The sequence below is a fragment of the Meriones unguiculatus genome, chromosome 21, assembly GCF_030254825.1.
Source record: "Meriones unguiculatus strain TT.TT164.6M chromosome 21, Bangor_MerUng_6.1, whole genome shotgun sequence".
Classification (NCBI taxonomy): Eukaryota; Metazoa; Chordata; class Mammalia; order Rodentia; family Muridae; genus Meriones; species Meriones unguiculatus.
The window spans coordinates 38,098,242-38,113,324 of NC_083368.1; the positions used below are offsets into that span (position 1 = coordinate 38,098,242).

Sequence of the window (15,083 nt, forward strand, 5' to 3'; positions counted from 1 at the left end):
AAATATTGCTATGTGTTTAGGTCTTTATAGTGGTTCTGTAGTTATGTTTTGAAAAGAAATTCTTTTATTTGAGGGATAAATATCAAATGTGTATGTGGATGATATCTAGGGATTATTTCAGGGAAACGCAGTGGAGAGAGAAGTAAGGAATACAGATGAGACAAGACAGACAGCATACTGATAATTGACGAAGCCTAATCAGTATGTGAAAGCTTGTATCAGGTGGCTTTCTTATAGGCTTAATAGTGATTACAATAAGTGGCTTCAAAATAACGTTTTCTCAAATTCATGAACAATATCCGAGAAAATATTACCACGGAGAGTCAGTATTGTTGCAATGTTGGAGGAAAAGAATACAAAATTTAAATGATTTTAAACGCCTGCCGGAGAGAGGCGCACAAGTAGAAGATGAGTGTCACAGGTAAAATTTTCATGTTTCGTGCATTCTTGTCATATGCCACACATCATATAGGTGTATGTATATATATTTGTATTGTTTTGTTTTTGTCTCTTTGAGACAGGGTTTCTCTGTGTATCCTTGGCTTTGTAGATCAGAATGACCTTGAGCTCACAGAGATCCACCTGGCTCTGCCTCCCTGAGTGCTGGGATTAGAGGTGTGCACCATTGCGCCCAGCTGTCATACGATTTTTTAAAGGGATAGAAACAAAGACATAGTTTTTTGTTTTGTTTTGTTTTGCTTTGTTTTTTTAAATCTCACTCTTGGAGAAAAGAAAACTCAACATGCCACTATTTACTCGTGTTATTTTCCTTTTGGCTTTTGTTAAAAGTACTACTTAGCTAGTACTGATTATATTGAGACGTGTGTGTGTGTGTGTGTGTGTGTGTGTGTGTGTGTGTGTGTGATACTTTCTATAGACAGCAGCATCAACAATTCGATGACCTACAAATATAGAGAGATGGCATCTCACCGTGTTGGTGAACAGTATGTATTATAAATGTGTCATGTCTCTTGTCTATTGGGCCATGAGTCCCCATTAAACCATGACAGCTCGGGCATGAAAGAAAGAGGAGTGTGCCTGAGTCTCATGCCACTCAACAGCATGGCTTCTGCCACAACACAGAATTGGTGAGACAGAGTGGCACCCTCTAATAATGTATTTGACGGGCCTTGCTGCGATGGAGGGTGATAAAGCCTGCAGAGGGAGCCCTTGTACTAGGAGACAATGAACAAAAGAGTAAATTCTGGAGTTTCTATTGGGAACCACGTCACCAACATTGCATTTCCAGGCTCTACAATTATTTCCTCCTCTCCCTCAAGAAAAGAACTGGTTAGCTGGCCTCCCCCTTCCCGTTGCCCACAAAAGAGACTCTAGATGGGAGCTATCCCTGCCATTTTCCCTGGAGTAGCTAGTTTAGGACTGACCACAGACCTTGTCCCATGATCCAGTGACGGTTTTAGCTACCATAACCTTGCAGAGTGGTTTAATTTTGACTCCTTTGAAACCAGGCAAGCTCTTATAATGGTGGTAGCAAAATACACTACAACTTCCATTTTTCTCCATTTACATAAGGAAGGAGAAAAGATTCATCAGCTACTCCCACATGCCTTTCCCCCACATCAGAAAATCTTTGCTGTAGCTTACAATAAAAATGTTCTTATGAATATAATGAACATGTGTGAAGCTTGTTATGCAGCAAGTAATTTCAGTCATTATCTTAATACTCCTATGAGCATCAACTTACTACATTTGATAGATGAGGAAACTGAGGCTTCAGAGAACATGTGAGATGCCCAAAGCTATATAGCTTGGAGAAATTCAAAGCCAGGCATGAGTCTCAGAGCCCATCTCTCATTTTGTGTCTGTTAAAACCAGATGTAAAAGGGTAACTGTCTCCAGTGACTTTCTTCCAGCTGCTACTTAATGCAGAGACCATAGCTCTGTGGCTATAAAAAGTCTTTTTCCTATATCAGGTCAGACACATTTTTCAAGGAGAGAAAAATAAACAACCAACAAAATACCCTGAGTTATAAAAACTCTTCCCGGGTTATAAAAGGCTCACGTTACCTGCCTAAGTGCCCAGCTGCCTAAGCCTTCCTTGCTATTCTCTCTTCCTTCACTATCATTCCTTGTTTCTGTCGTCTATTCCAAACTTTGCAATGATCTAATCCTGCACCACCTATCTAGACAAGTCCTTTGTATCTCTTTTCATTCAGCCTACAATGTCCTTGATTTGGTAGAGTGATGCATGCTATGATGGCTGCAAAGTAGAATGTTTTCATGTTAAAATTCATTAAAATGCCTTAGGTGTAGCACTCCATGCCTCTCTCAGGATAACCTTGTAGAGATCACAGAGGAGGGGACTAAATGACCTGCTGAGGTTGTGGAGCTAACAAATGGCAAAGGTCCTGAGACAGCAATGATGAAGAAATGACCTGTTGTTGTGCCTCTTATATTTTATAAGACTTAGATGAAATAATTTAGAAAATAATTAAACCATGAGACTGACTTACACAGACCCACACTAGGCTTTACTGATCTTCCCTTCCTTTGTTTTTGTCAGTGAAACACCTGACATTTTTTGAGAGGCCTATGAAAGCAATTTACAGTTGTTCAGTCAGTGGTCTCACTCTTTTCCAGTTTGGGGATAGCAAAAACTAAATTAAATTCACCATGGAAAACATCAGTCTTGAGAATTATTCAAGAAACCACCCCCTGAAGAGCCCACTAAATGATGCAGCCAAGGAAAGGTTGAGTTTTAAAATAAGGAAAGAGAAGTCAAAGCAATGATTAGCATCTGCTTCATGTCTCTCTTGGTCTAGGTTCTAAGTGAAATTAAGATGTGGCTATGATGTCTTCACAAACATAAGCATCATGGGCAGTGTCAGCAAGTGCCGTGGTGGATAACTCTTTAGCACCATACCCACATGTTGTCAGAATGTCAATGGAAACTTCAGAGGCTTTATACAGACATCTAGATAATGGTCCTGCAAACAGTTGACTGACCAATGCTTGCCACATCCCTCTGTCATGTCTCACTGATGGCTGTTATACCACCAGGGAAACAGTTACTGGCATCTCTTCGTGAGAATACAGAGGCAACTGAGAGGCAACTAGAACACACAGCATCCAAGCTGCTATCACATTTCCTTTCTTCCCGGCTTTAAATTTCAGCCCCTCTACCACTAATATTCACCCTTGTGCATCTCTTAGTGCTGGATGACTTTAAATCTTGCTGTAGAACTCTGAGGTTTGTTGGTAATTTCCTCCTTTTCTCAAAATCAGCTCACTGAAGCTGAGCACACGATTGCCTTGTGCCAGGAATCTCCCTAGAAAGGGAAAGTCCTTCTTAGTAGAGTTCAAAACCATGCAAATAAGGGCAACAATGGTGCCCCTAAAAAGGAAAGAATAGGCTCTTAGTTTACATATTCACCTTTTCACCAGGAGGAAGTTCCTCCAATATGCATTACTAAAAATACAAAATACATTCATGGCGATGTGAGTCATGAATGTTCAGGGTTTAGTGTTTGTCATCAAGGCTGTAGAGAAGTATCTGTGTACTCCAGGAAAGCCAAATCCATCCCCAGAAAACAGCAAGCAGAGAGAAAAGCAGTATTTAAAGTAGTGGGCAGTTTGGAGTGAGCTCAGCTTTCACACAGACCTGATTCAAGGAACTGCTTTGAAAAATTAGCTCATCAAACTTCCTGGGTTCTGAATTTGATCTTTTCAGAAACCTACAGGTAAAACACCCTAATTTTCAACCTCACATGTTTCTGGCTTTACATATTAGTATTTTGAACTTTATCCCATTCCCTATCAATTTAAATATAATTTTATTAATTCTTTGAGAATTTTGTTGCAATCTATCTTGATCATATACACTTCCCAACCTCTCACAGATTCACACCCTTACCCCTCTTCTTTGCCTCCTCCAAATTTGGGGTCTACCACAGAGAGGTGAGCTTCTAGTCCACTTTGGAATCATGAATTCTTAATATTGTTATCCCTAGGCCTGCATGCTTGACTGGCTCTTCTTGTCTGGCCTGCTCAAAATGGAGTTCCTTGTCCAGTTCACATCTGCTGATGGCAGCCCCAGCCAGATTCCTAATGCATCTCTGTGTGAATTGGTCCTCTATTCTGCCAGGACTTAGTGGTAGCATGCACATATGTGAGCCATTGCAGAGAACAGAGAAGCAATTCAGAAGCTGGGAACATTTTTAGAATAATGGTACTCAGTGGAATTTCACATAGACTTGCGTTTTAATTTATTCCTATGGGTCACTTTTGTCAAATAAAGGATTTTTTTTTATAATACTCAATATTTAATTTGGGGATAATGTTTAACTCTTTTTGGATTGTGTTTGTGCTTCTCTTTAGAAAAAAAAGTAATCCAATAGCATCAGACAATTCAAAGATGGATAGCATTGTAGGCTGAGCACCAGGACAGGAAAGTCATTTTGTCTTTCTAACTTACTCATTCATTCAATTTGTCACTCATCAGATTCATAGTTTCATTCTCATACACAAAACATTTATGCTTAATGTTTACAAGTTGTTCAATCTCTGATCATTAATGTCCTCCTCTGTAAAATGGGGGAATTATTCAAAATGCAGTATTCTAGGAAATAAATACTATTTATAATCATTTATTATAATTCAAAGAACAATTACAACCCAACAATCCTCTGCCCACATATTTCTACCACTTGATAGCTAAGTAACCCTTTCAATGTTCCCATATCTAGGTTAGCTTAAAGGACTGGTCTACATGAAACCATTCTACAGGTTTACATAAGACCTTGGCTTTTTAGCAGAACGAAAAGGATCAAGCAAGATGAATTTGCCCTTGAGGAACTCAGAGAGCCATGCCAGTATTCTATTTCAATAAGATGCCAGAAACAAAACTTCAAGACTGGAGCTTATCTGAGGGTCAGCTTACAGGCCCCTTTGGGCTTTTTAGGTAAAGACTTAAGGGAAATTATTTAGCTTCAGCTCCTAAATGGAAGCTGAGTGTAAGTGAAATTGTCTCTAAATCACAGGCTTCCCTTTATTCTCGGGGCTCCTGTAGAGGGGCACAGGCAGGGATGGGTGGGGTGTCTCAGGATAACTTCCATCAGGGGTCCGGTGGTATGGATGTCAGGACACTAAATGAGCTCTTTCCAACCAGCCAGAGACCAAGTGCTCTGGTCCTTTCCTAGAGTGTGTTTCCCAGGTGGATTTCCAAACCTACATCTATTCTTGGTCTTGAAATTTTTTCATGAGAATTTTGAAATAGCTCAGAAATGCTTGCCAAAAGTTGATGGTCTATAAACATTTTCCACCAGGGATAATCTAGAGTGCCACAAGGTGCTAGATGCCAGGCATTGCTTTTTATATGCCTGAAAACATAGAAGCTTTCATTCCAGTGTTTGTGTCATATGTTAAACATATGTGACCTTAACTAAGTATCACATAAGCCATCATAAATTAATCATCAACCTTAATAGTTTCCTCATTTCAAAACACATTTGTTTCGCAAGTTGATGCCTTGAGGCCAAGGTTTTAAGGTGACTACACAGAGTTTAAATTAAAAACATATCAGGATATAAATGTGGACACACACATACTTCTAGATACTTACAGTTTCTCTGTCATTTTAACTCAAAATAACAGAAAGATTTGTCATATTTTTGGGTATCAGGCTTTTGTTATCTGTCACTGACATATTTGTACTGATTTGATCCCTAGTTTATCAGAAGGACAGAACTAATTCAAAATGGACTTTTTCAAAGTATCTCTCTTACTTTCCTCATTTATGTCTGTGTCTATGTTTGTGCATGTGCATGCTTCCATAGTGTTCTTCAGAAGAGAAGGCCAGATGAAGACTTAGGGCCTCTACCTAAAACAGAGATGATTTTGAAAGTTATTTTTAAGCTAGTGTTTGCTTCCAAATTTTCCTTTATTTTCAAATCTATCACTGAAAGTTTCTTGGATCCTAAGACTAGCTCTTGCTCCTGATATCTTCTTCTGAGCTACAGCCCTTTGGCTAATACATTTTGCACAGGAAGAGACAGGAGGCAAAGCAGAGAGGGAAAAGGCAACTCAGAGGGAGGCAGATGAACAGAAACAGATCCTGGGTATGTTCTTGCCCTAGCCTCTGCTTCTGGAAGCAAGTTGGAGGCCAAGTATGAGTTTCACTCACAGCATGCCTTTTGAAAATACATTTGCTACTTCTAAAAATCAAAAGGGTAGAGTAAAATTTTGCAAGAAAGAATACTTTCCTTGGCATTTTTGCCAAAAATAATGAAAAATATGAAAGTAAGTACAAGAATATTTTTCAGGAATATGATATGCAAAATCACTAAGAAAATACCTTAGTCTGCATATTAAATAATCTGACAGAGAATATTCATAAGGATTAAATTTTAAATGTTCTTTATCTATGTTATTAATACTAAATACAAAGCTGTAACATAATAACTTAATATAATACTTATATAAATATTCATAACCAGATACTCTTTGAAAATATAAATGGCCATATGCTTCCATTGCAGCACAAACACAGCCAAGTATAATTTTAACATATTTTGTTTCATATCTTAACAGAAGTAAGCTTCTGCTTCCTGTAGGGAAATATTTAGTATAATAACAAAAGAGTTTACCAGTGTTTCATTTGAAGCAGGAAGTGATGATATTTATATACCAAATCTCTCTACTTTATTAAAATATAACATTTTGATAGATGCTATGTGTGAAAGAAAAATGACTTAATAGTTGAATACAGTACGGTTTGCTGGTGACATTAGGGTTGATTTGAGGATCTGAGTTTTGCTTATTCAGGGACCTGAACTTAGACCAGCACATCTCAACTCCTACATAAATCATTTATGAGGCACTGTCAGCTAAGCTGCTCACTGGTGTTCCTACGATTACCCCCAAGAATTACCACTGGGGCAGAGGTAGAAATCTCTGTTACGGATGATGGGCTTTGCTATGGGGTCTTTAGTCTTTCGTTCTCCTTGGGTCAGGCAGGAGAAAAGGGCACCAGGGTTCTCTAGAGAGCAGTGCATAAACATTCTCACTTCTAAGTGCTGTAGCAGAAGCAACAAGAGGGGAACAATTAGCAGTAAGTGTGTATGACATCTTTCTGTAATGGCCTAGAAGCACAAGAGACCTAAGTGAGTAGTTGAGTGGTTAAAAAAGTTTCCATAAAAACACTGATCATTCACTTGCTTCCCATTATTCATTAGATTTCAGGGCTGGGTGATGACACCATTCTGGAGTCAAGAGGTTAGCAGAGACTACAGAGAGCTTGCCTCCAAGAAACCTTGCATCTCATGGACCCCACAGAGCACCACTGGTGACCAATAAGCATAATGATCCCAAAGACTGATTCGGTCTGCAAGTGAAACACGTGCCAAAGGGCAGTGGTGATGCTGTTCCTTAAGGGAGACCTGGGAGAAATCTTCAGCCAAGTGAGACCTTAGGATACGGCCATCCTTGCCGCTCTATGACCTGAAAGCATAAGCGAGATTCAAGGATGGCAGCCCGGGGTGACTGGATGTTGGGGTAAGGGAGAAATGAACAGAGGCCATATTGGGTCATAAGGGCCTCAAAGGCCTGGGAGTATTGCTGGGTTTCATTCTAAGTCCAGAGAAGCCACCAGAGAACTTCTAAAGAGGAATGACTTTTTCTCTGATTTATGGTTTTAAAAATCCACCTAACCTGCTAAATTATAAGAGAGCAGATTTGGAAGCGGCGGGGAGGAGGGGAGGGGAACTCAGTGAAGAGGCCCTCTGAGTACCCAGGCAGGGTGGTAGTTTGCCTAAAGGAAGCTGCAGAAGAAAATGATCCAGACTGCAGGTTCATTGTGCACATGAAACTGCCAGAATGAAGCAAAGGGCAGGACTTGGAGGAAGATGGTGGGAAAGAAAGGACCAAGAATAACTTAGTTCTTGGGCTGGGCAGTACTGCCTTTTACAGCACCACGTGGTAAGAATCAGGGATACTGGTTTGAATGTTAGATTAAAAATGTCTATTAGAAACCATTCTTATAGAATGATTATAATAAGAATAATAAGAAAAAATTAGATCATTGAGAAGTGAGCATAAGGAAGAAAGCTGGAGACACAGGTGACATCATCATGAAATTAGGGATACAGCTGTGGGATAGGCTGAAAGGAGAGAGGGGAGGTCTAAACTGAACCCAGACGTTGGTATAGACAGAGAAAGGAGCAATGAAGTGTGAGCGCTGCTACAAAAAGTCTGTTCAAGGGCCATGAAGTCAATCAACATAATTCATGGTCACGTTCCTCAGGAGACCCATGAGTAAGCGCGAATAATTTATCAATTATTTCATACATCCCTATTTTTTCAGTGTGTCACCAACGTCACCTGTATTTTCTTAGGAACTAGTGTAGTTGCGGACTTTAAAAATCCTACCTTTGCTCCAGTGTCTCCCACACCACGCAAGCCCATTGGTCCAGGGGGTCCCGGCAATCCTCGAGGTCCCTAAGGTGGCGGAATATGAGAGGGAATAAGCATCCTTGGAATACGCAATGCCCAGAAAGGTGGAGGGAGGGGGGGAAGAAAAGGAAGAGAGGTAAAGAAAGAAAAAGAAGAGAGCAGGGAGAGAAAGGTGAAAGGGAGGAAAGGAGAAAAGGAGGGAGAGAGGGAAGGTTTCACCATTGCTACAGCTGGCTGTGTATTTTATAAGGAACTATGAGTTCAAAGGTACCCAACACAGAGAAATGATAAATGTTTAAGGAAACAGAAACGCTAATGAATCACAATTTGATTATTATGTTATATTGTTTTATATGTGTGTGTGTGTGTGTGTGTGTGTGTGTGTGTTAAATCACCATACTATAGACCAAACCTATCTTAATATGCGTACATTTAAAATTATATGAAAAAGGAAAGACAATCGCACTTACAGCCACACCAGGATAGCCATCACCTTTGAGTCCTGGAGCTCCCACTGGTCCCCGAGGACCCTGGGCACCCTGCAAAAATTTCAGTTCCAAGTGATAGTACTAAAACATGAAACACCTAGCAGAGCTTAAGCTAAACACTGATTCAATAAAACCATGATGGATTTGATGGGGCAAAGGAGACTCTAGGAAAATATCCTACCACATTCATCAACTGCTTATTTCCTCAGTAGTCCGTCATTTGAGGTCACCAAGATGTGTGGTGTGAAATGAAGGAATGTACGAACATTACAAAGACTTCTATAGGAAACAGGGGGCACAGGAACTGAAAAACAGTGCTGCTAATATTTTAATTCAAAGAATGTGCAAACACTTATTGCACCATAAATCAGGGGGAAATATAAATTTGAGAAAATTTAGATAGCACTGTGTGGGAGGAGGAAAAAAGACAATATAACAGATTTTGAGTGTAGACTGTCAAATACAAAGCCTGCCATACTGAGTTACATCTTTTGTGTTCTTCTGTCTGCCTGAATTTCAGAGGATTGAATCACGCAAATGGAGATTCAAACAGATTAAGTTCCCAAGGGATAGGCTCCTCACTATGGGTTGTTAACCTTGGATACCGGGACTTTTACTAGCAGCCATTCACCTCCTAAACAGAGACCAGAAAGAGATGATTATTGTCCTTTTGACAACAGCATGTTACTAAACAAGTAACCCTCTTACAAATAAAAACCCAAGAAATTTTTAAGTAAAGTAAAATGGGAGCAGAGAAAGGGAAAGAACTTGAAGAATCTTTTAGAAGATGTATTAATTTCAAAGACTTACTAAACATGTATTTTAAAAGGCTTTTTTGTTGTTGTTTGCTTTGTTTTTTTTTTGTGTTTTGTTTTGTTTTGCAACACACCACATCATTTTGTTACTGTGATTAGCTAACAGCCTTTGTCCCTACGCATTCCCTGCTTTGATGGAAGGCTGTTTGTGCTTTATATTATTTTAACAGATTATTACTTTTTTTTTTACATTAGATGGAAACTCTGGTAACAGCCCAATTTTTGTATTTTAGGAATGGAAAAGCAAAGGGTAGCTTCAGAGGTTTTTCTAACACACAAGCGAACTCTGAGAGCCAACTGTAACTATTCCTACCCCAAACCTTGCTCTCGATGCAGCTCTCCCTTGATCTAATTCTATGCCAGTGAATGAACGGCTGACGAGGGAAGGATAAATGCTGCAGAAGCTTTAAGCACCAAAACAGTTAATCTGACAGCCACGGGTGCAGCAGCTGGTTTTATGTGGTCAGCCTCAAAAAGGATCTCCTGTAGAGACCGTTTGGCCACTTATGGAAACAGCGTACACTATTTACCACCAGCACAAACTCAAGATAACTTTTAAAGCTGTGTGTGTAGAAGAGAGCAAGATCAAGGTGAGGGGAATTTTGGAATATCCTCAGCTACAGGGAACTTCTCAGCCATCCCAGCTCTTTAAGCCATTCCAGCCACGTTTAACATAATGCTAGCCATTCATGTATGAGACTATTTCCCAAGTAAAACTCCATCTCTGCCTATGCTTATAATACAAGGAAAGGCCAACAAAAAAAATAAGTGAGTGAACAAATAAATAAATAGAAACAAACAAACAAGAAGTAAATCAGTAACTGCTCCCTGGTTATGCTTAAAAGAGAAAGAATCCACCGTAACTTTTGGGTTTTATTTCTGTGCTCTAAGCCAGGAATATATTACCAGCAGCTGTAACTGATTAACCGCTGGAGGGAATACAGAACACATTACAAACACCTATCCCTCACAGCTGCTTGTCTTCTCTCCTGCAGAATTTGCCCTAGCTTTGTTATTTCTAACATTAACAGCCAGCATGATGGGTTCCTCTCTCTGTCAGTTTGACTAGGTTTGGAATCACCTGGAAGACAGGCTTATCTGCTTGTCTTTGAGAGTGTTTGCAGAGAGTTTGCCTCAGGAGGAATGCCCCTCTCTGAATGTGGGTTGGCACCATCTCAGAGACTGGGATCTGGACTTTAAAAGGGGGAAAGGAGGAAAGGCTACATGATCATCAGCATTCTCCTTTCTCTACTTCCTGATTGGACAGATGTGAGCAAATTCCTGCTAGCATGCTTTCTCCACCATTACGGACTCTGCCTATTAAACCATGAACTTTTCCTATCTTAAATTGCTTCTTGTCAGGTATTTGGTCACAGCTATGAGCAAGGCAATGAATCTAAGAAGCATCTTGGGTCAAAACTAGATTTTGATTTTTATTTAGGACACCAAACAACATTTTTTATAAAAGAAATTTTGCCATTTTACCTTTCTTCACTGGATTCAAGAAAATGTCCTACAGAAGCAATTCGCTTTGACCTGTGCCTCATTCTACAGAAATCAGCTCAAAAACGGAAGTGTGGTGTTCTGAAATGGGTTTTAGGGCTAGCCTCAGAGTTCCCTGATGTAGCAAATAAAACTGAATTCATGTCTCAACCTTCTATCAGACATTCAGAGGAGTATATGACACTAAAAAAATGTAGAAACAACTATACTGAGAATAAGTGGCATCAAGAATCCTACTAAAGCCCAAAAGGGGAGGAAATACTTGGCTGAAGAGTCAAACATCTTTGAATACCATCATCTACAATGCCCAGCCATCATCAGCAAGTAATAGGAGAGGCTTATTATAGCAGCACACTGTTGTGCAAAATGAAAGGTAAGGACAGATGAACAGAATACATCACGAAGGATGAACAGCCAGATATCAAATGACATGGAAACTGTCCCCAACACAGAACTAAGCAAGATAACATCTACAACTTCGCATGGGAAATTTGACATTTTTCCTTGAATCAACTACAGAGCCAGGGTCCTGGAAGCAGATGAACAACCCGGCTGAGGCTGTTTGGGGGTTTGCTTGTTTGTTTAACTTATTCCTGAAAGCTTTATGTGACAGGACCCTTTAGCTTTGGGCAAATCGGAATACTTGTGACTCTGGTGACATAAAAAGAGCATTTTCTTTTCTAATAATGACTGAGTCATCAAACACTTAGCCATGAGAGCTATTGTTCTCTAAATATATGAAAACTAAACCCATTGCTTATTCCTTTTCTTTCTCCCCCAAAGGACAAACCCTCTTTACACTCACTTCGTCAACGGGGAGACTTTGCAAGTAAATGATCAACTTTTCAAATGGGGTAGTTTGTATCTTGAGCATGCCCCAGAGAGCTATGTGTTCAAAGATTGACCCTCAACCTGTAGCCCTACTGAAAGTTGGTAGAGCCTCTATGGGGTCAGGTTGATTTGGAGAAAGTTAGGTAAGTGGGAGCATCTCCTCAGACTGGATATTGGGATGGCAGTTCTTTCCTGTCTCCTTTGGCTCACTAACTGCCAAGAGGTGAACATGAATCTTTATCACACATTCCCACCTTGATGGACTGAGCTGCTACAGACCTCAAGCAAAAGGGACAAACATCCACAGACTAAAAGCTCTGAAACTGCAGACCCAAAGAGACTTACAAATTGATGATGGAAATATTTTATCATGTGGCAGAAAGCTGGCTAACATATTAGGGATCAAGTCTTCTTCTTCTTCTTCTTCTTCTTCTTCTTCTTCTTCTTCTTCTTCTTCTTCTTCTTCTTCTCCTTCTTCTTCTCCTTCTTGCTTCTCCTCACCCTCCTTCTCTTTCTTTTCCTCTTTCTCTTCCTCTTTTTCCTCATCCCCCTTGTTACTCTTTTTTTTTTTTCTTTCACAGTGCAGGGATCAAACAACGGGCCTCATGCATGCTAGGCAAGCATTCTATCTCAGAGTTACATTCCCAGCCTTTGTTCTACCTTCTTAAACCCAGAAAAGGAGCATAAATAAACCATACCTTTGGTCCTCGAACAGAAAGTCCAGGTTCTCCTTTAGGACCAGGCATCCCAGGTCCCCCTCGATCTCCCTGTCCATTTCAAATGACATTGGCAAGGCTCTAGATTACATGAGGAACTACAGAAGTGCACAGTGAAAACAGACTTGCCTGTGTGTAAAGAGTTTAATGTGTCCATCTCATCCTTTGGACACATTTGAAACATTCAAATAAAGAGTTAATAACCCTGTCAGTAAAGATTTCTATAGGTGGCTGGGAAAACCCACTATAATAACGTGTGACAATTAGACTCAAATATTTATATGCAAGAGTGCCTGGGAACTCTCTTAAAACTGAATGCATCTTTTCTTCTAGAATTTTCAGTTATAGTTCCTGTGGATTCTCCTGTAAATGTAACAACATTCTCATGTGTGTTGAGGCCCAGGGGTGGAGAAAAGGAACACAGAGTAACATGGCAAGCTTGGTGTCAGGAGTGAGAAGTCTGGTTTTCAGTCTCCTTAGCTATGAATATTTCTTAGCGACCTTTCCAAACTAAACTTCTAGCTTACAAGAACCATCATCACCAACGTGTGTGTGTGTGTGTGTGTGTGTGTGTGTGTGTGTGTGTGTGTGTGTGTGGTGTATGCTTTCCCCTCCAACTTTAAAAAGTCCCAAGAATGTATACCTTTGGCCCAGATGGCCCAGGAATTGATGCTCCAGGCATTCCAAAAGGGCCCATGACACCAGGCTCTCCCTGAGAAAAGCAGAATAGCTATTACATTTAAAGAAGAGAAGCTATACGCAGTAATTATAGTAAGAAAATAAAACAAATATCTGTGTATTTCAGAACATTCAAACCCCTGTCTCTAAAAGCGTGAATATGAAAATGATTAGAACATCCTTTATAAAACACTACTGAACTTATTACCCTGTAAGTTTTCAGTGCCCTTAAATAAATGTGTTCAATTAATTCCTGAATAGTAGGAATTTTTTATCTCTTGTATAGCTTTTACTGGTTAATAATGATGAAGCAATCTGTGGTGCCTGTGTTTTATATTATATGCCAAGAAGCTCAGAGAAAAATCTTGTATTCAATTACAGAAATAGTCTCCAGCATAAGTTTTACAGTAGATGGCTAATTTATCAACCTTTTTCCTTTCATGCTTTTATTGCCATGGCCTGCGTTGTATCAGTATTCCATTGTCCACGTCCTTTTATAGAAACAGAGTTTATATATTTTATTTAAAAATTGAATAAGAAAATTGAAACTTCTTCTCTCTCTTGCTCCTTCCCACCTTCCTGCCATCCCTTTCCCAGTCTCTCCTTCCACCTCCATTTTATCTAATATAAAGTCCCCGAAACTCAAGGAACAATGGTTTATTTCCTGTGTCCACCTGAATCTAGACCAGTATTTCTCAAGTGCTAATGAACTCAGGTAAAATTTGGCAAACGTGCATTGCTGTGTTTCAAGGCCTGGAAATCCAGACTCACAGATCTAAAAGATGGTGCCCAGCACTGGCATTTGTATAAGCAGCTCTGGAGATTCTGGCACAGTGCCATTAACACATTGAAAGACCCTGCTCTCAAACACTTGTCACTGCACCCCCACAAGGTTCAAGATGACCCACTGAGTCAGCAAAAGAAAATATCACAACTTTTTATATTTTCATTCATAAAATTATGATATTTTACATTATTTACATAAACTTACAAATATGTATTGGTAAAGTGGCTTTATACATTTAAAAAATGACTAAAAAAAAAAGGAACAAATTTATATTGGAATGTGATCAACATTTTACTGGCAGGTGTCTGTAATCAGACATTTGAAAACTACTGTTCCAAAATAAGGATGAGGAAATTACAAAGTGTGGGTCAAAGCCAGCTTGCCCCACGTTTTGAACAGCCTTGGGACAGGACTAGCTTTCACATTTTCAGGCAGTTACAATGTATGTGCTTACTATAATATAGCAGCCTCAATTCTGCTTCTTGGCAGACAAAGCTGAACTATGTTCTATTTTGGCCCTTTAAAAACCCAAAGCCAAACCAAACCAACCAAACAAAAGATGGTGGAGACCTCTCTCAGAGACTGAACTATTTCTATGCTAATCCTCAGTTGATGCTTCTAGGATACCAGTTCACTGGCTCCTTTGCTTGACATATGTCTCCTTAAAGCTCAGTAATTCTTCTAGAAGGAACATGCTCATAGTTTCAGCTGAGGCCTCTACTGTGAGAATTCTCTACTGGCTGAGCACACAGCCTGATGGGACCCACTTCATGCCACAGCTTGTGTGTGTTCATCCTTAAATCCACACCTGTGGGTGATGGCACATGACAGGTGATTCAAGATCTGGCAACAGATG

At 39.8% G+C, this 15,083-nt stretch overlaps 1 protein-coding gene across 1 annotated transcript in view; it reads right to left on the minus strand.

Annotated features, from left to right (window-relative positions):
* Col28a1 (collagen type XXVIII alpha 1 chain) overlaps positions 1–15,083 on the minus strand; it is a 152,703-nt gene that overhangs the window by 59,579 nt on the left and 78,041 nt on the right. The window contains exons 23-26 of the mRNA XM_021647616.2: positions 13,406–13,474; positions 12,745–12,813; positions 8,880–8,948; positions 8,386–8,454 (exon numbers count right to left, since the gene is read on the minus strand). Coding sequence (XP_021503291.1) covers positions 8,386–8,454; positions 8,880–8,948; positions 12,745–12,813; positions 13,406–13,474 — 276 coding nt within the window. The remainder of the gene's footprint in view (positions 1–8,385; positions 8,455–8,879; positions 8,949–12,744; positions 12,814–13,405; positions 13,475–15,083) is intronic.